Source organism: Thermobia domestica, chromosome 1 (assembly GCF_964235325.1).
Source record: "Thermobia domestica chromosome 1, izTheDome1.hap1.1, whole genome shotgun sequence".
Classification (NCBI taxonomy): Eukaryota; Metazoa; Arthropoda; class Insecta; order Zygentoma; family Lepismatidae; genus Thermobia; species Thermobia domestica.
Genome location: NC_137454.1, coordinates 205,495,567 through 205,515,470, shown reverse-complemented (window position 1 = coordinate 205,515,470; position 19,904 = coordinate 205,495,567). Strand labels below are relative to the sequence as shown.

Below are 19,904 nucleotides of genomic sequence, written 5' to 3'. Positions count from 1 at the left end.
GATATTTTTCTGGAACACCATAATCGCAATACAACTTTTGTTCTGTTCTAGTCAAAAACTTGTGACACGTTTTCTCAAGCCTCTTTTGAAACTAACTTAACACCTTTCAGGAAATTCGACAGAGACTGAAACAAACGATAGTCTGACAATGCCAAGTCTGAGCGTTACGGTGGATCCATTAACACTTTCCAGCCAAGCTCTCAATTTCTGACGGCTCATTAAAAGATGTATGCAGTCTGGCGTTATCAGCGTGGTGTACAACACTTTTTTGCTGACCAGTTCCGACCTTTTCCTCTTAAGTTCTAGGTGCAGTTGCGGTAGTCAGCATTATTGTTCTGGTGGCGGCGGCAGCTCATGGTCCCAATCCCATCAACCGGACATCATAACCTTCCAGGGCGTCAGTATAGGCTCTCTTCGCTTCGACCGCGGTCTTTTTCCACATTGTTATTGTAAGTTAACCTACTTTTCATCACTCGTGATCAACCGCTTTAGAAATGGCTTGATGTCGGTACGTTTCAGTAAAATTTCGCAGATAGAAATTCAATGGAGTAAATCTCTTTGAGTCAGAACATGTGGCAACGAAACATCGACCTTTCTCCAAATGATCTAACACTGTTTAGTGATGAATGTTTAGGTTATGACTGCTTACATACAGGCCGGTCTTGCTCGACTTTACCAGAATATCATTCACTTCTTCTGTGATTGGTTGCCTACTGCAAGGAATATCTTGGGCATTGAGGTTTCCAGAACTGAAATGACTGAAAAATCTTTCTGCTGTAGCATTTGGAACGTATTTTGTTCATAAACAGCACAAATTTCTTCACGAGCCTGTGCAGGATTTGCGCCTTTATTGAAATAAATCTATAAAAGTAGCGGAGTTCTCTCACCTTCACGGCGCAATACTTTGTCTGATTTACGATGCGAATTCGAACGTATTTGCACATCTAGCTTCAACCGTCTACTAGCTGTCGAATGATGTTAGGTCTGACCCACTACGATTTATGTCCTGCTATCTGGTGAGCAAAAGGCGTAATGCTTTCTAGACAACCTGATATATAAAAAGGTCGAATTCTAACTCATTTGTTTAACAATTTTTGAAAGCGAACTATTAGTCAGCAAACTTTTTCAGATTAAGTTGCTGTTTCAAGTATAGAATATATATTTAAAGACTTGTAAAGATTACATTGAGTATCAGTTTTATTGAATTTCCGACTAGGACATTAGAATTTATTGTTTGGTGTTTTGTATAGCAATTGAATAATTGATATATTTATTTATTTATTTATTTTAATTAGGCAAACGTAATGTTAGAATATACATTGGAAGATGCAGTTGCACTGTTGGTGAAAAATATAGAGACTGCTAAAAAGAATCTTAGTCTTGTGGATCACGATCTTGATTTTCTTAGGTAAGCATTGTTTTACTCTGTTGTAATTTAATAAAAATTACATTTTATAACTGTTAATCTAAACTAACTATATAACGTGTATTTATCTCATTAATTTTGTATATAATGCCCGTTAACTTTGTATTATAAAATTTCCGACAACCCTCCTCCTTTCGTCTGAAGTACTGAGAAATTAATAAGGAAGTGCCATTGTAAAACAGCTAGGAATTATCAAATAAAAGTAAAGTAACTGTATTCAAGAGAAAGAACAAAAGAGAAAAATGTCCATCCAAACATCTCTTTGCTTCAATAATGCCTTAAATTTTGCTGTACAGTTTCTGTTTTCGTTGACCGATGACAGAAATTCCGGTTAATTATTGAATGTGTGTTACTTATTTAACGATAAAATTAATGCATGAATATGACAACCATAAAATAAGCTTAACATTTAACCTTTTACTGCGACCAGTATTAAATTATCTATCTTAAAATATTTCGCTTCCTGCTACATTCCTCATTAGAGTGGTCTATTTTCAAATTTTCCCCAAGTCAGCTTTTCATTGGTAGAGTTGTTCAGAGTCAAAAAATTGGTAAGCATTTCTTTTTAACATTATACACAACTATACACACACTCAAATGCAAGATGACATTGCGAAAAATGAAATGATCGGCAAGTAAATCAATCCTACTGAGGAAAGTAGCAAGAGATACAGAAAAGGAAAGAATAGTATTCAACGAACTGACAAATGTGATGAAAATGTAAGTGATAGTGATGTAAGAAAAATGGGAGAAATTAAAAGGAGAAGGGAGAGAGAGAAAGATGAAAGAAGAAGTGAAAGAGAAAATGTTTCAAGAAATCGTTAAACGATAAAGACAGAATTCCGGATATGAAAGAATTCTCAAAGAAACACAAAAAGGAGGTGAATCTGAGACTGATTATGGATTGTAGAAAGTACTGGCGTCATTAGCTTTTAAATATTGGGTGGGGCATGCTACATTTCCCATGGCAAGTTATATTTTTAACTGTACGCTATAGTTTAGTTACTTTAATACAAGAAATTTAAATATTTATCGTAACTTACACAGTGCAGAAAAACTGTCATTCATAAGCATACCAGTTTACAGTGGCGAAAACAAGGAGTATAGAGATATATTCCACTCCTTTCGAAATATGAAGAAAATACATTAAAAATATTGGATTATAATATAAGAAAAAATTGGTAAAAAAAAAAACTATATGTTCGGAAAAAATCCCCCTTCCAAAATAAAATCTTGGTCAGACCCTGCAAGTACGTACAATCTCCAAGGCGTACCACAAAAATTCTACAAATTTGCTGTTATACCTGAAAAGTAAAATACTTTGTTCATGTCAAAAGAATGTTCATTCAAAAGAAAAAGAGGGAAAGCTTTCGATAATTGGTCAAATGTATAATGACTTTCATCCAGTAATAAGAAAAAAGTCTAACAAATCATGATATCAAACGCCCCCTAAATAGTCTATCGCCCCTTTGGAAATGAGAACGCCTCCTCATCCGCTGGGAACCACTGATCTAAGATATCAGTAATTATATAATTCATCTCAGTGGCCAGTTGTACGAATATTAATTTACTTTCTTTCAGTCAAGGAAGTGGTTAATTTTTAGAACTTAAATAGTACTCAGCATTACCGTCTAATAAATAATCCAGTATTACAAGAAAGTAGCGTAGCAATACTTTAATAAATGAGTAATATATCTGAATATGTAGATACATACGCGCAACAACAACTTTTATGGTGAAGTTCTGAGAGATCTTGTTTCAAGTTTTAGTAGGTCCCTACTGTAATGTAACCAAACCACATTTAACATCGTAGAAGAAATTAAAGATCAATATGAGATATGACTAAGGTTGCCAACTCAGGGAAATAAAATTGACAGCACGCCCTCACAAATTGCCTATGATATTGACCTACCTTAATTAAACTAGCCGCAATATCTCCGGACTTGCCGGTAAAATACCGGCCAGTTGGCAACCTGACACAGAAAATTACCTGTTCTCCGTGAGAGGAAGCATATTTTTGAACTTTTGGAAAAAGAAATAAGAGATGAACAAGAAAATAATAGGGTAAATAATATAGAAGTCAAGTGTACGATATAGACGAAATGAGAAAACGTTGATGTTTAGTGAAGATGTCGAAGCTGTGTTTCCAAGCTTAAGAAGGAATTATATTTTTAAGGTGATGGAAGAAGAAATGAAGGATAACATAATAAGGAAATGGAAGTGAGAAAAACTGATAAAAGCCTTAAAACTGATATGGGAGAACAGTATGTTGTCAAGTACAATAGAAAAGAAGTTAGAATAAACAAGAACTAAGTATAGCATTGAGATTAAGCCCAATACTACCAAAAATTGTAATGAACAAATGGAAGCAGAAGGTGAAAGAAGAATGGGAAAGCTTAATTATGTTTTGCAGATAGTGGACGGTTGTTTAGGAATTTGGAAAGAAAAAAAAAAAACAGTTGGAATTGTTTTAAGAAGGATCGAAAATAAAGAAAAGGAATAAGCCTGATGTGGAATAGAAGAAAATGAAATTAGTTTTTTGGATATTACACTAAAAAAGGAAGATTTTAAAATAGGAAAGATGCCCAGCAAGTGTGTATTGTGTGTATTGCAAGAGGACCGATGTAGATGAAGGGACTAAAAGAAACTTTATATACAAGTTTATTCAAAACGAAGGAGCAGATTTAAAATTTTTATTTTCAATGAACAACAGTAGATACACACACGTATGATACATCACTGGATAGCAAGAAGTTCAAAGTTTTGTGTCCATTCAACATGGGCAACATATGTGACGAGACAAACGTCGAATTGGTAGTCCATTTCTTTGCATATGCAACCATTTTCCCTTACATATGCAACGATCTTCTACGAATTTTTTGTACCAATTGTAAATCTAATCTTTATGACGAGGCGACTTTTTATTGGACTTACAAACGAAGTGCACGCCACACTACAACAATGGGTTTACTCTTTGCATACTGCAGCAACAAAACTTTTCTTGGGGCGTCGCCATTTTCTCGTAAACAAACCATAGCGCCGCTGTACCTATTGAATGAAACTAGTATGTGAAGGTTTAAAACTTTGAACTTTCCTCTAGTAATGTATCATATGTGTGTCTATTGTCGTTCATTAGAAATAATCCTACTCCTTTTTGAATAACCTAATATATATATTGTTCCTGCATAACTCTGGAATAGCTGAAACAATTTCAATCGATCTTGGTACACTTGTTACTATCTGGAAAAGAATACCATTGGAGTAAGGCACCTAGCATGCCTAGGGGAAGTGGGAGGGAAGAAAATGTATCAAAACGACCGATGTTAGTGTCAAATCCGTACTTTTCGGGGTCCCTAAGTTTATTGGTGACAGTTTTGATGCCCTGCAAATCCAAGTGCTGTCCTCAGTGGGAGTAAAACCTTCTTAGGACACCTAGGGGGAGTCGGGAAGCCATAGTTTCTGGAGCGTTTAAATTGATTGGTGACAGTTCCGATGCCCTTTAAGTCCAAGTTCTGCCCAAGTGAGGGTAAGATCCTCCTAGCACACGTAGGAGTCGTAGTGGGTGACATATAAAATGATAGAAAACGACCGATAGTGTCGATTCCATAGTTTTTGAGTTGGCTGAGATGATTAGTCGTTTAAGTCTAAATTCATTCCCTATTGGCACCCTAGGAGGAAATGATGACATGTGAAAACAATCGAAAACGACTGATATTAGTGCCGAATTCGTAGGTTTTTTTTGGGGGAGTGGGGTCTTTAGTTGATTGATGATAATTCTGTTTGCTCTTTAAGCTCTCAGTAGCAGTAAAGCCCCTTAGTGCCGATAGGAAGCGTTGAAAATAAGGAAAGTGTAAAAATATTTAAAAAAAAAATATATATATATATTAGTATGTAATTGATAGTGTTGGGGCTCCGTCGGATTAGTAATGAGACTTTTTGTACCGTTTTCCTAGTTTAGCCCATATTTAGCACCCCTAGGACGGTGACATGTAAAAATAACCGAAGGCGTTGCTCATATATATATATAGGATTGAGGCATAATTCCGTAGCGTTCTGATTTGACTTGGCAATACGACATTGCTGCTCATTTGTTTGCCGTTTTTATTGCGTCATTGTTTACTTTGTAGTGTTGTGGAATACGAGTTTTCAGCGAGATTGTTACAACGATTGTTATTTCTTCGTTGTTGAAGATGAGTGTGAGGTTGAGAAAAAAGAACATATCCGACATAATCTGTTGTACGAGTTTAACCGAGGTTCAAACGCAGCAAATGCGGCTAGGAACATCTGTGATGAGTATGGAACTAATGCTGTCGGTGAAAGCACAGCAAGGAAATAGTTTTCTCGTTTTAAAGCGAATCAGTTTGATCCGCGAAAATCCACGCTGGACAATTAGAGAATTGGCTAGTGTGATGGAATGTGACAAGCAACCATCCTTCCATTTCCAGTCACATTCAAGGACGATGAACCTGCTCTCCAAACTTGGATTGAAGACTTCGTAAACTCAAAACCAACAGATTTCTGCAGACGGGGGATCCAAAAACCACCCCAACGTTGGGAGGAAATTATTGACAATGACTGAGATTACATTGTTGAATAGCTGCTTGTTTTGACTTGGTCAAGTTTTTAACTGAATTTCATAAATGAAACACTAAACAAACAAACTTGACAAAGCTATATTCAAAACGTTAGGGAATTATGCATCAACCTAATATATTTGATTGTATGTATGTACAGACGTATTCAAATTATTAGACTCAACATTCAGTTTCTGAATATTTTACTGTTCTTACAATATTACGTGAGAAAATAGGTCAAACTTAGTCCAAAGTACTACTTTGAAACTCTTTCCTAATTTCTAGTGGGTGTGGCATATGCTTTTCAATATCAATAAAAGAAATGTGTACGTAACATTCAAATATAATTACTATAAAGTGTGTATATCCAAATTAAAAACAAAAAATGAAATGGAATACTTACAAGAAAATTATCTCTCACACAAAGATTAATATTTCTTATGAAATCCCTTATTCTTTATTAAATCTTTTATGCTCTGTGACATCCTATGTATAAGTTTAGCACATTTTGTCTTCAATTCAGCATCGTGATACCACAAATTGTTGATCTCCGTGATCAATTGAAGTTCGGTTCTAATGTGCTTTTCCTCTAGCTTTTCTTTCACGAACCTCCAAAAGTTTTCAATTGGGCTCATATCAGGACTAGTACCTGGCCACAGAAGAACACTAATTTCGTTGTCCTCGAAGAATTTTGTCACAGCTTTGGCCCGGTGGCATGGGTCTCCATCATGTATAAAGATGAATTATGCGTCATCAAACCAGAGTGCAGTCTGGGAAAGCAGTTCTTCTTGAAGGATTTGTAGGTATTGGTCGTCCTTCATTGTCCTCTCTACTATATACAGTCTTCCAGACCCGAAGACAGAGATGCACGACTGAAGTAGGATGCTTCACGGTTTATTCAAGACATTCCAACTTGAATTCCTCCAAGGTCAACGTCACACATATTGTGAACATTCATCAGACACAAAGATACATGATTCATCACAGAAACACACTATTCTCCAATCATCAGCAGTCCAATATTCTAGGCCTCGTGCCCATTCAAGGCGCTTCATTGCCATGTTTGGAGTAGACTCTAATTTTTGTTTACTTTCTTGACCGTGTGCTTTTATTCCCTCGGCACAAAGAATCCTTCGAACACATTCAGGCCAAATGTCTGCGCCATACTCGGCCATTTTTGTGCTTAAGTCTATTTGAAGTTGCACTTCTGTTTCCCAGAGCCAATCTTTTTAGTTTTCTGATATCTCTTAGCGATAGCTTTGGTTTTCGCCCACACTTCCCAACCCTATTTTGGCCCTTGTTCATTTCAACAGAGATTCTACTCACAGATTTTTGTTCTGTCCCAACTCTACTAGCAATGTATTGCCGTGTATATCTTATTTCCACCAGAAGTATTTTGTTAACTTCCATTTTACGCGGAGAAAGGTCTTTTGCTTTTCCCATTATGCTGCAATTACAGGACTACACAAAATAAAAGATTGATACCCGAAACTTGTCACGATCATTTTAAACTGGCCCATTCGAACTGTTGAACGCTTTGAATGTCGTTAACTTTTTACGACAGCAACCACAACACTTCAGACTGTAACTTGTTGATAGGAACCACAGTAGCTATCTACAACTGAAACACCACTTTCAGAATCCCCCCTCCCCTCACTAATACCATGTGCTGTTCAATGGTGATATCACCACTTCAACTGTACAGTAAACAAATGATAAAGGATCCTATATTGGTGGTTTAACCATTAAATTAAATGTTCTAGAACTCTGAAATTAGGACTCCTACATCAATTTTGCATTTTTCGAGTGTGAGTCTAATAATTTGAACATGTCTGTGTATTATGTATGTGTGTGAGACATACAATCTGAATATATATATATATAATATATTTATTTATTTATTTATTGTGGGAGTAAGACATCGCAAGGGATGCGAGGGGGAAGGGGTGACATGTAAAACTAATCCCAAACGACTAATATTAGTGTGCAATCCATAGTTTTTAGGGTTGCTGAAATGAATAGTGACGATCCCAAAGCTGTTTACGTTCAAGTTCAGATCCATTGGCAGAGGAATTGGGAGAGGGAGGTGAAAAATAAAATATCAAAGATGACTGAGATTAGTGTCGAATTCATAGTTTTTGGGGTCGGGAAAACGGCTGACCCGTTCCAAATGACTTTTGGAAAGTAGATAATACTCACCTCAAGCTGGGTTTTTTAATCCTATCACTTTTGATTAAAAGACTTTTTTTTTTCCCAGACAGCTTAAACGACTCAAGCTATTTTGTTCAGATTTCATAAATAAATAAATAAATATTTCTTTAATAACCTGACAGTATGGCATAACTCGTTTTACCTGAAAAAATCTTTGAGAGGTAGGTTATTCTTGAGGTGATTTTTTTTTTAAGCTTCCTGTGGAAGCATACGGGAGCTTTCACTCCAATTGAGTGTGTAATACTTCATTTCTCGGTAACTACTGGCCAGATCTGAACCAAATTTTGTCGGCAAGTAACCCTTGCCAAATGAAAAAATAATGCTATAAAACAGGCTCGCCTTGTATGTAGTACTTCATTTCTCGGTAACTAATGGCCGGATCTCAATGAAACTCGGTGGACAAATAGAGATTAAAATCGTAGTGTTTGGTCGTCGGACTCGGCCAGGGACAGACTGATCTCGTCTCGTCTTGTATGTAGTACTTTATTTCTCGGTAACTCGTGGCCGGATCTGAACGAAATTCGGTGGGCAACTAGCCTATCGCATAGGAACTAAAAATCGCTATATTTGGTGGCCAGGCTGAGCCCGACAACAGAGAACGCAGCTTTGAACGGAGTTTCTGAGTTCTATCTTGACATAGGCTTGTTTCTGGACTATTTTCTCAAAAATGACTCAGGTAATTTTGTTCATATTTCATATAAAATAAATATATATCCAACATTATACGAATGCTAATGAAATATCACTTCCATGAAAATATTCGCAAGGGCTAGTTTGCACTTTGGGGCGAGATTTTTTTTGACAGTCTTGTGAAATGCAACTCATGCGAATTTGTTGATATTTTAGAAACAGATATTTCATTAAGAACTGTAAGATATGGCATAAGTCATTTCTTACGGAAAAATCTGCAAGGGATAGTTTAGGTGTTTTCTTTGGGCAAAGTTTTCCGAAAACATCTTATAAGTTTGTTCGTATTTCACAAGAAAATGGTGATTCTGCTAACTGCAGCATAGCATAACATGACGTGACGCAGAGATCTGCACTGTTGTATATTTTATCATTGACCTCTCTTGTTCTACACATATTGGATCGATCATAGGTCTTCCTGATGTTGAAATTTTAATGGCCACAGTGTGTATGTATGTATATATAACAAAATTTAATATATAGTAATTCATTGAGAGTATAGAATGTAAATTGGGACATATTTAGCGATTATCATTTGCTTGTTTTTTTTTTTTTTTTCTTTCTTTTTTTCAGAGATCAGTTCACCACGACAGAAGTCAATATGGCTCGTGTTTATAACTGGGATGTAAAGAGACGTCAAGCTGCAAAATCTTCGTGAAGAATTACGTCAAATGTACTGTATACATAATTTTAGGCAAAAATTTGTTCGTGCAATGATTTTTTATCATTCGGATATTGATCTAATCTACAAAGTATGCTATTATTTATTATGCCATTTGTACAGAAGTAACATTGAATAGATTCTGTAAGTGCATTCTAAGATTTCTTGTAACGAAATCAGTTGCATCTTCCACAATATTCGCTTATATGAGTTTCCAAGTTTTGCAAATGCTATTCATCTTACTACTTAGTTACGTATATCAGTTTCAAGAACAAAATGTGTATGATGATTTTTTGTTTTTCTAAAGAACATTCAAAAATTTTATATACACTACGAAACGGAATACAAATCATGATTAGAAATATTAATCTAAAGAAATATTAACGTGTGTAAAAACCTTAATACCTAGTTAAGATTATTTTGTAATTCTTAGAATTTTTTTTCCATCTGAATAAATATTTCTAATTCGACTTTTTCCATATTATTTATAGCATAAAAGATGCTGACCTACAATTTACGATCTCAAGTCGTTAGTAGCGTAGTCGCTAACGCTCTCGCCTTTGGTGCGAGCTGTCTCTGGTTCGATTTCCGGTTGTGAGCACTCGGTCGAAAAAGTATAAAACGCTTTTTCATTCCAGCCACTCTGAATGAGTTTTTCCTGTTTTCCTCATTCACATCCGGCAAATGCCGGAATGGTACCTACCTTATAGATCGCAGGCCGCTTCCTTCTTTTCCTTTCGCCGGATAGTGTTCTCGCCGAGGGACGTCATCCCTCAAACATGACGGGCTAAATGGCTTTAGATGCCGAAAGCCCAGAAATCTAAATTCTAAATCCTGCTCAAGTCGTTACGTAAGATGAGTTGAGTCGAGGCTTGTAGTCTTACGCAAATCAGATCTTTACAAACGAAGTTTATCAGATATTGGAATAATTATGAAATAAATTATGTAAGTGCATGAAATTATTCAAATTAACAAAAAATTGTTTACTTACTAATATATCCTCTCATGGAGAAACTAAATATTCTCCAAACTTATCAGAACAACAAGCTAGTTCCTTCTTTAGTGGTACGATACTGGGATAAAAATGAGAAAAATATGGTATGGAAAAAGGAATACATACCACCAAATAAATATAACGTAAGAGATGGGTACTAAAAACAGCCAGCAGAGTACAGTGGACGAAAGAGTTTTATTGTGAGAAGCGCGGTGCTAGATTCAAAATATACATTAAAGGTAAGTAGCCAGGCTTTATCAATGTTGCCAGAATCCAGATTTAAAGCTGGTTTATATTTATGAATAAAGAATGATTTTTTTTTTTTTTTTTTTTTAATATTTATTTTTAACCTATCACAGTAACCTGTATTATGTGTATGTTGCTTTACGTGAATGACAATCCTGACATACCCTCTTCTTGGACGTTTTTGATTGTCTAATATGTTCTTTAATTCGGTTGATACTATTGCGTTTCGTTTGGCCTACATATGAGGAGTCACAGACGCGCTGAACCACAACTCTCGTAACAGAGGCCTTCGTCGTAGCGTGTGACGTCATACAAAGTAGTGACGGGCGCAGTGTGCTGGGCAGAGTTGGTCAGCTCTACACAAGAGCTAAAAGCAAGTTGTTTTACAGAAATTATGTTTTTGATATTATATTGATATTGTTATTTAAAGTTACAGGTTCTTCCAAAAGCTTTGTATCATGTTAGAGCGCATAGAGGAAATGTTCATGAAAATCTTTCGAAGAGCATATTTGGCAATTAGGAACACATGTGTACGTATTGGTAGCGTGCACGCATATGTTGCTTTCTTACTTTTTAGGTATGGTTTGTGCTTGCTAGGAATGAGTTGCATTTTGTATTTACTTAATGATTATGATCCGAGGCTAAAAGAAGCGATGATGATAATGAGCGAAATAGTGGGAGTAAAGAAAATGGGAGAACTCCAAGAAGCTCATGCATGCGATATTTACTTCGCGAGAGCTGGGATCGAACCAGATACCCCATGCCCCAGAGGTGAGTGCTCTACCACTCAGGCACACGAACCTATTGCAAATTAATGTTGTTATACCAAGGAAATAAAAATCTATTAGTAAATAGTTAATCACTACTACTCCGACATCTATTATTATTATTAGTGGCGTATTTAGGATTTTGTTTCGGGGCGGCTTGAGCCCGATAGATACCACCTAAATACGCCACTGATTATTATGATGATTATTATTCACAGTTTTTTCACGTCACCCAGGAGGCACGGTGATCAAACGCGTTTACCAATTCTGGTTGCTATTATTAGCTATTTGCATTTAAGAAAATGCTATTGGCATATTGGAAGATAAAGCCTTCGCTTTGGTGTGATGGAACTAAAAAAATCTGATTAGGAAGAAACTGTACTTCAAAAAGAATGAATAAAGTTCAGCTTATCTTTTAAATACTTGATGAATCAAGCAAGTGAAGACAAGTGGCATGAAAGATGACTAAAAAGTTCAGTACTTGGGGAAGCGCCAAAGGAATGTCTACGATACAGAAATATCTCGTATGGTCTCGGAAACGAGACGAGAAGTATAGGTTCAAATTAGAGGCGAGTCGACAAACAAACATTCTCGTCTCATCTTCGAGACAAGATATTTGTCAAGGCTCGTGGGAAACACTGATTCACCCAAGTCTTAGATCTCAGTGTTTTAGTATTATACGATCCATAGTAAAAATTCACAAATTATTAAAGTGATTGTACAAACAAAGTGAAGAGCATTCATCAACATTTGAAAATATGGAAGCGATTTCATAATATACTTGAATAATGAATATGATTTAAATGTTGTCATATTACACTCTTCGTGGGCCACGAGAGTAGAAAATCTTTCTCAATTTTTGCAGGATTCTCGTCTCGTCTCGATTATCTAAAAAGATTTTCTCGACTCGTCCCGTAAAGTAATTTCTGGTCTTGATACAGAAGAAATAATCTGCTAAGTTTTGTTGCTTGATGGTAATTGGTGAGAGGACTTCAATTCTGTTTTGAGATCAGCCGTCTGTAATTGGTTGTGACCAATTAAACAAAATATGAGTTTTACCGTACTTTTTCAGCACCGAGGCTGTATGAGACGGACAGCACATATACAGTTGAAGGTGGAATTCGAACCCGATACCACATGCACGAAAGACTCATGCGCTAGCCACTGAACCAACAATTAGGACGAAGATAATAAGTGAAATTGCAGAAGTCAATAAATTTACATTGTGTGACCAACACTTAACAATGAGCACGGACAGTGTCAAATTATCACTGCTCTAACAAAGGTCACATATATGAACATTCGTAATTATTAAATAATGTGGAGTTATGTATACAAAGTTTGCAGCTCATAATAACTCCAGTTATTTCTCTTTCCACAGAGGGGTATGCAAGGAGGGTTGGGGTTTAACTCCTCCCGTGAATAAGATATGGAAAAATAAATGTTTACTATATTATTACATAGATGCAAAAATCACACTGGTCATGAAATGTTATGAGATTAAATGTTTGAATGCTTTTCTTATTGAAATTGTGCGTACGCCACTGACTTCCCATATAACTAATCACTAGTTAATTACATATGAATTACTGTAATTAATTTGCAAACTACTGAGAATTGTGTCATTTTATTTACCCCCTCTCAATAAATTAAAACCAAAAATATTAAGTGGAGGTAAATTTCTTCCGTCTTCTCAGGACCGTGAATTCGTTCTACAAATGAAGTATCAAAATACAGTGAAACCTCTGAATAACGGACACCAATGGGACATGAATTTGTGTCCGTTATTGAGAGGTTACATAAATTCAATTTCTCAACGGTAATTGTGTGCTGTAATATACAGTAAATACATTGTGAATGAACGTGAGTACATAAAATTCAATATACAAATACTCTATTTAATATGTATTTGAATTACTGGGAGGGATGAAGGAGAAATTCATTTCTGTTAATATTATTGCTGGGGGATGTGTTAATATATTCGTATACCGGTACTGCAAAAGATAATGCGTGTATGCTAATTTTCTTAAGTACATGTCATCACCATGTAAGCGTTTCTAATTTATTTCAAATTCTCAGAACCTTCTCAAAAGATGCGTTAGGAGCCAACTAATCGGCTAAACTCTTTTGTTTAGCGAATAAGGTATACTTTTTCCTCTACAAGGGTAATAAAACTCATTAGCAAATGTCCTCTGAGAATCCTCAGTACAGTTGCGGAAGAAACACACACACACACACACATATATATATATATATATATATATATATATATATATATATATATATATATATATATATATATGTGTGTGTGTGTGTGTGTGTGTGTGTGTGTGTGTGTGTGTGTGTATTGGCGTGGTATCTTCGTTGGCGGAATGTATGAAAAGGCATATTGGATAGCATATGTTTATTGATCCAGCCCCAATCACAAAGAACATCCTCTTAGAGAAAGTTGAAAATGAAGCCGGGAAAACTCCAATCCAGACTTGTTACAGATCATAAGTAAACGAAAAATATTGCTTTTCCAAAAATGTGAGAGGAAACATTGCTCGTTTGAAATGTTATTGTAAAACAAAGAATGTTTGTTTTGTTATCTATGAAATTGTCGGGAAAGATGCAAGGCTCAGAGGCAAAAGGACTAAATTTGTTAGGGAAGGGAAAATAGTTCGCATAAAATTCTTGGCCATACAACTCACCCTGCATGAAGGTATTCTAGGATTTCCACCAGAAAGTAATTTATTGCGGGCAGAAAAAAAAATTCAAGTTCAGCTTGAAGCTGTTCTGTTTGATGGTTCATCAGGTCTAGAATTATGATAGATACGCTTGTGAGGAATAATATATCGCAGAACCAAGAATAATTCCTGTCCGTTATGAAGAGGTTATTGAAACGTCTGAGGGGAAAAAGGACTGTCCGCGTCCGTATCTGAGTGTCCGTAAAAGGGAGGATTTTGTTCCATAAGGGAACATGTTTTTGCCGGGACAAAAAAAAAAAAAATGTCCGTTAAGGGAGGTTTCACTTTAATCACATTTTAACTCAGTGACCCTCTTAAACATATAAACTAGCGAAGCTTGTTTCGAAAAAAATACAGGCTTCTTACTCATATTTGATGCTATTCTTTCTTTTTATAATTAATGCATGATAAACAAATATTGCTGCTGTTTGTCAATTGTATTAAATGAATTACCATCCTTTATTAAAATACTTTTTTTCACAACCATAGGCACTGTTGATACATGTAAGCATCCTTACAGTTACATAGTTGCGTTTTTGCCATTGATACAGTAGACAAATTCGATAATTAAAGTATAAATACATATGGTATAGGGCCCTGTGGTGAAACGAAAAAAATAACAATCTATTAAAAACTGTACTGACTCAGAGTACTGATTTATAGATCTGCTACTTAAATATTATAATTATTATGATCATCGAATCTGAGGAATATGTCAATACATCGTACTGTTGCCTACTTCCAGAGAAGAGTATATATTACTATAGATAGACCAGTTCCTGAATTACTGAATTTGAGCTGACAATTTGTTCAAGTCCTAAACAAACAAAGAATGTGAAAGTTCTGTATTTGTATATGAATAATGCTGCAAAGAAGTAAGTTAATCTTATATAAATATTAACTAAATAAAAATGAACAATTCTTTTAGATTATATTTTAAGAATCATTGTTATGAACTATCTTGAGAAAAGTACATATACCTTGAAAAAATACAGCCTTACCCCACTGGATTGGGTGACTATGAACTCTTTTTGTGTACATTTTGCGGAGCAATATTTGTTTTAGATTGTCTTCTGGAAATTTATAGAAACTTTTGGACCGTTTCCATAATTCACTTTACAATTCGGGATACAACAAGTAAGAGGCATTTTTTGTCTTCAAATTATAAACACGTAAAACACTTAAACACAAATAAACACTTAAAATAAGAATTCACTTAACACCACCACATACACTTTCAAAAGATGCGCTCAGTTTTAACTAACCACACAAGTGTCGTTCACCCGCACGCAGAAATCTGTCCTTTTTGCACAGTCAGCAGCAAGAAACCTGCAACATGAGCACGTAAGTTTATTGTAAAACTAAGTCTAACAGTCAAAGGAACCAATATAACCTCTCAGTGGCACGAATCACGCCAGGAGAAACATCGGCATCCTCCCCTGCACACTTATTTTGGAGCAAAAGACTTTGTCGTTTCACAATAAACTTACATGCTCATGTTGCAGGTTTTTTTTTTTTTCCTGCGGACTGTACCTACTCGTTGTGATGTCACGGCTGAACCTAAATGTAGCCCCACAGCCTTCCGATTGAGAAGGCCGTGATTAAACACGATAAATGTTGACTTATATAGTGGATCAACAAAATAACTTTTAAATCCGGTGAGATGTTTTTGTACACTTTTCGTGGTGGAGATACTACAGGGAAGACAGGTAAATTTTATAAAAAATATTTTCTTCTAACATCATGCAACGTGTCACACTTATTCCCGCGTTATCGTTGAAGTGTAGCAGATCGTTAAACATGGCAGCTCTATTGTCAATCTGCACCAAGAATGAAATGAGGGCAGTGATTCGCTTTTTGTTTGCGGAAGGTGTTAAACCTGCGGAAATTATTCGTCGAATGAAAGCGCAATATGGTGACAGCTGTTTATCGCGAAGCAAGATCTACGAATGGATAGAGCGTTTCAAACGGGAAAGAACTTTATGTGACAGGCCACTCAGTCGAAAAAGTGTAAAACGCTTTTCCAGGCCAGCCACCCTGAATGAGGTTTTCCTCATTCACACCAGGCAAATGCCGGGGTGGTACCCAACAAAGGTCCCAGGCCGCTTCCCTCCTTCCCCAATCCTTTCTTTTTTCCCTTTCCCCGGCAGGAATCCCTTGTGTGCTCGCCGAGGGACGTCATTCCTCAAAAATGTGAAGGGCTAAATGGCCTTAGATGCCGAAAGCCCAGAAATCTAAATCCTTTATGTGACGAGGAAAGATCGGGCAGGTCATCGACATCAACGACTGAGAACAATTTGAAAGTCGTTGAGGGCATGGTAATGGAAAACCGACGGATCACAGTGGACGAAATCGCGATTTTCATATATTTGTACCATTCTCAGACACGTACGTGTACGGCACATGTGCATAAGCCGTGCATGTGCACATGTGCATTTGTGTAGATGATGCACACATACTTAACCCGTGCTTAAAGGAGCAGTTCGAGTTAAAAACAAGTTTGATTCAATAGAAACAAAAAATAAGAGACCCGTATTTTTTTTATATCTTGATAGGCCCTCTCGTTCAGCTTCTACAGGCATTTGTTTTTGATGAATCGTAAATGGTGACGTCATGAGTGGGATACGCGGGAAACTCAATGTGAGTCAGCAACCACTCTCTTGTACGCAGCTGATAAACCTTTAATAGTGCAATGGATTTAATAGATTGTGTTTTGGATTTGTTAGCAGTCTTGCTCTGTGTTGAATTCTTGAGGGAAGTTTCTGTTATTTTAAATAGTTGTTTTTCCTATAGCATTAGTATAAAAAAGAGTAGAGAGAGAGCAGTAATTACGTTTGTTGTGCGAAACAGTGTTTCTTCCAGACATGTTTTTAGGGTGGCACTGTCTCCCGGAGCTCTGAGAGATTCACCCGGAGGAGACCAAAATCATACGTCTATAATGTAATAAATATAATAGTAGTGTGTAAAAATAATGTACCTCTCCGAATACTAAGTGTCCCTTTCCCCCTCCCTCTCCTCGGATTTTTTTCTGGAAGAAACACTAGTGTGAAGTAGAAAACACATGTTAGTACAGCGCGTGCTGTGTCTGTGAAGTGAAGTACAAATGCCTAACACCTGCTGTGTTTTCGGATGTAATTCTTGTGCAATTGAAGCTGAAGAGTAACTGCTGTAAGAGTTGAAGCTGTAAAGTATCTTTTTTTACGTTTCTAAGTCGTGAGAATTCACCAGATCGATATAAATTATGGCCCAAGAAAATCAATGGAGAAAAAATGTACCAAATAAAATTACTCGCGTTCCGAACATCTTGAAGAGCCTGCCTTCGAGAAGTTAAATTTACTGAAAGAAAAGTTAATGCCAGTGGCGGATCTAGGCTGGGGCCGTGGGCCTAGGCCCCATTTTTTGAGTGACAAAATTGATTTAAGCTATTATTTAGATATTTTTGAAAGTTTTTAGTAAACATGATATATTTGGTCTAGGAATTAATTCGTGCGGGTGGACAAGAGATGGCGCAACGAACGGAGCGTCCCACAGTTCCATGTATCCACATATGTGTTGCAAACCCCTGTCATCGCGTATCGTTCGTAGTATAGGGCAGTGGATTAAAGCGTCAACAACACCAGTTTGTAGTTAAGTGAACATGACGCAATTTGTGCCTGATAAAGTGTTTTTGCGGGGTGTCCTGCTGCATTACTTTAACATGCAGAAAAGTGCGACTGAAAGTCATCGTATTTTGGTGGAAGTGTATGGTGACCATGCTCTAGCTGAGCGAACGTGTCAGAAGTGGTTTGCACGGTTTAGAAGTAGTGATTTCGGCTTGGCAGACCAAGAGCGAGCTGGACAGCCAAAAAAATTTCAAGACGAAGAATTGACAGCATTGCTCGAGCAGGATTCGTATCAAACGCAGGAACAACTTGCAGCAGCATTAGGCGTTGATCAAACAACAGTCTCCAAACGCTTGAAAGCCATGGGAATGATTCAAAAGATGTCACATTGGGTTCCACATGAATTGAAAGACAGAGACGTTGAAAGACAAAAAAACATTTGCGAATTGCTGCTTCAACGACAGAGCAGAAAGGGATTTCTGCGTCGAATCATTACGGGTGATGAGAAGTGGATCCATTACGAGAACCCTAAACGAAAAAAGGCCTGGGTGAAACCAGGTGAACCAGGTCCATCACAACCAAAATGAGATATTCACTGTGCAAAGGTTATGCTGTGCATATGGTGGGATATGAAAGGTGTGGTGTACTATGAGCTGCTGCAACCGGGTGAAACTATGAATGGAGAACGTTATCGACGACAATTAATGCGTTTGAAGCAAGCTCTGGCCAGAACACGACCAGAATGGGAGAACAGACATGATAAACTTATTGTTCAACATTATTACGCTCGCCCACATGTCGCAAAACCGGTCAAAACCTATTTAGAAAATGTCGGATGGGAAGTTTTACCCCACCCGCCGTATTCACCAGACGTTGCTCCTTCGGACTACTACTTGTTCGATTGCATGAACAACGATTTGATTGGACAGCGGTTTACTTCTTCAGAAGATATCGAAACATGGGTCTCTGACTGGATCGCTTCCAAGGATGAGGACTTCTTTCGCCACGGAATCCGTACATTGCCTGACAGATGGGCGAAAGTGGTGGCTAGCGATGGACAATATTTTTCTTAAGGTATTTATGTATTTTGTGTTTGTACTACAGCTTCAATGTGTGCGTACCAACCGCACGAATTAATTCCTAGACCAAATACATATCATAGTCTGGGTTCTGACTCCCCCCCCCCCACATAGTTTTTACCGTTAAGATCCACTTCTGGCTAATGCCAGAAGAATTATTTACACGCAAACTGAGAAAGAATGCTGTTCCAAATATATTATTCAAAGGTTTAAAATCCGAGCCATTGAACAAGCACCGATCTATGTCCAGTTACCAACGTACAAATATCGTACAAGACGCAATTGACGGTTGTAGTCAAGACAAGGCATTAGGGGGTAATAGAGACGATGTCACTCATGATTCTGAAGATACTGTTTTAGAAATAAGCTATACAATGTGAATTAGGGAGTGAAATATACCGGCTTGTAGAAGGAATCAGTGACGATGACTGTTCCTCGAGACATTGATCCATCGTTTAATTTCTCTGTATCATGTGACAATGATGATGAAACGGGTGATGAGAGTTGTTCCGCGGACAGCTATGAGAATAAAAGAAACTTAACCGGTGAAGTGTTTTTCGTATTCTGGCAAACTTTACAATGTTATTTCATTTTTGCCTCATATGTTGCGCTCCTCTACATACCTTGAAGCACAAAATTATAGGGTCAGTGTTAAAAATTGCAACAAAACGTGAAAATGAACATACTTATGTTTGGGAATCGGAAGAATGATTACAGGAAAGGTGCTTAGTTGTTTCAGCAATCTCGTTCGCCATCTGTTTACATATTGGTTTCGATTTTTTTGAAACGCTGAATTCATGCTTTATAGGATACGTTTTATATTATTATAATAACGTTTATACAGCCCACCATCAGACATCATTTTCTACATGCAGATGATATTTGTAAGTCTTTGCAATCAGTTCTGGAGAAGGAAACCGCACTTAGA

General features: G+C 36.8%; 1 protein-coding gene across 1 annotated transcript in view; it reads left to right on the top strand.

The window, feature by feature from the left end:
- The window catches only part of mgr (prefoldin subunit mgr), a 29,604-nt gene extending 19,575 nt beyond the window's left edge, over nucleotides 1-10,029 (top strand). Inside the window, exons 4-5 of the mRNA XM_081768988.1 lie at nucleotides 1,296-1,408; nucleotides 9,472-10,029. Of these exons, the coding sequence (XP_081625114.1) occupies nucleotides 1,296-1,408; nucleotides 9,472-9,556 (198 nt within the window). The 3' untranslated portion in view covers nucleotides 9,557-10,029. The remainder of the gene's footprint in view (nucleotides 1-1,295; nucleotides 1,409-9,471) is intronic.
- Nucleotides 10,030-19,904: the final 9,875 nt, after the last annotated feature.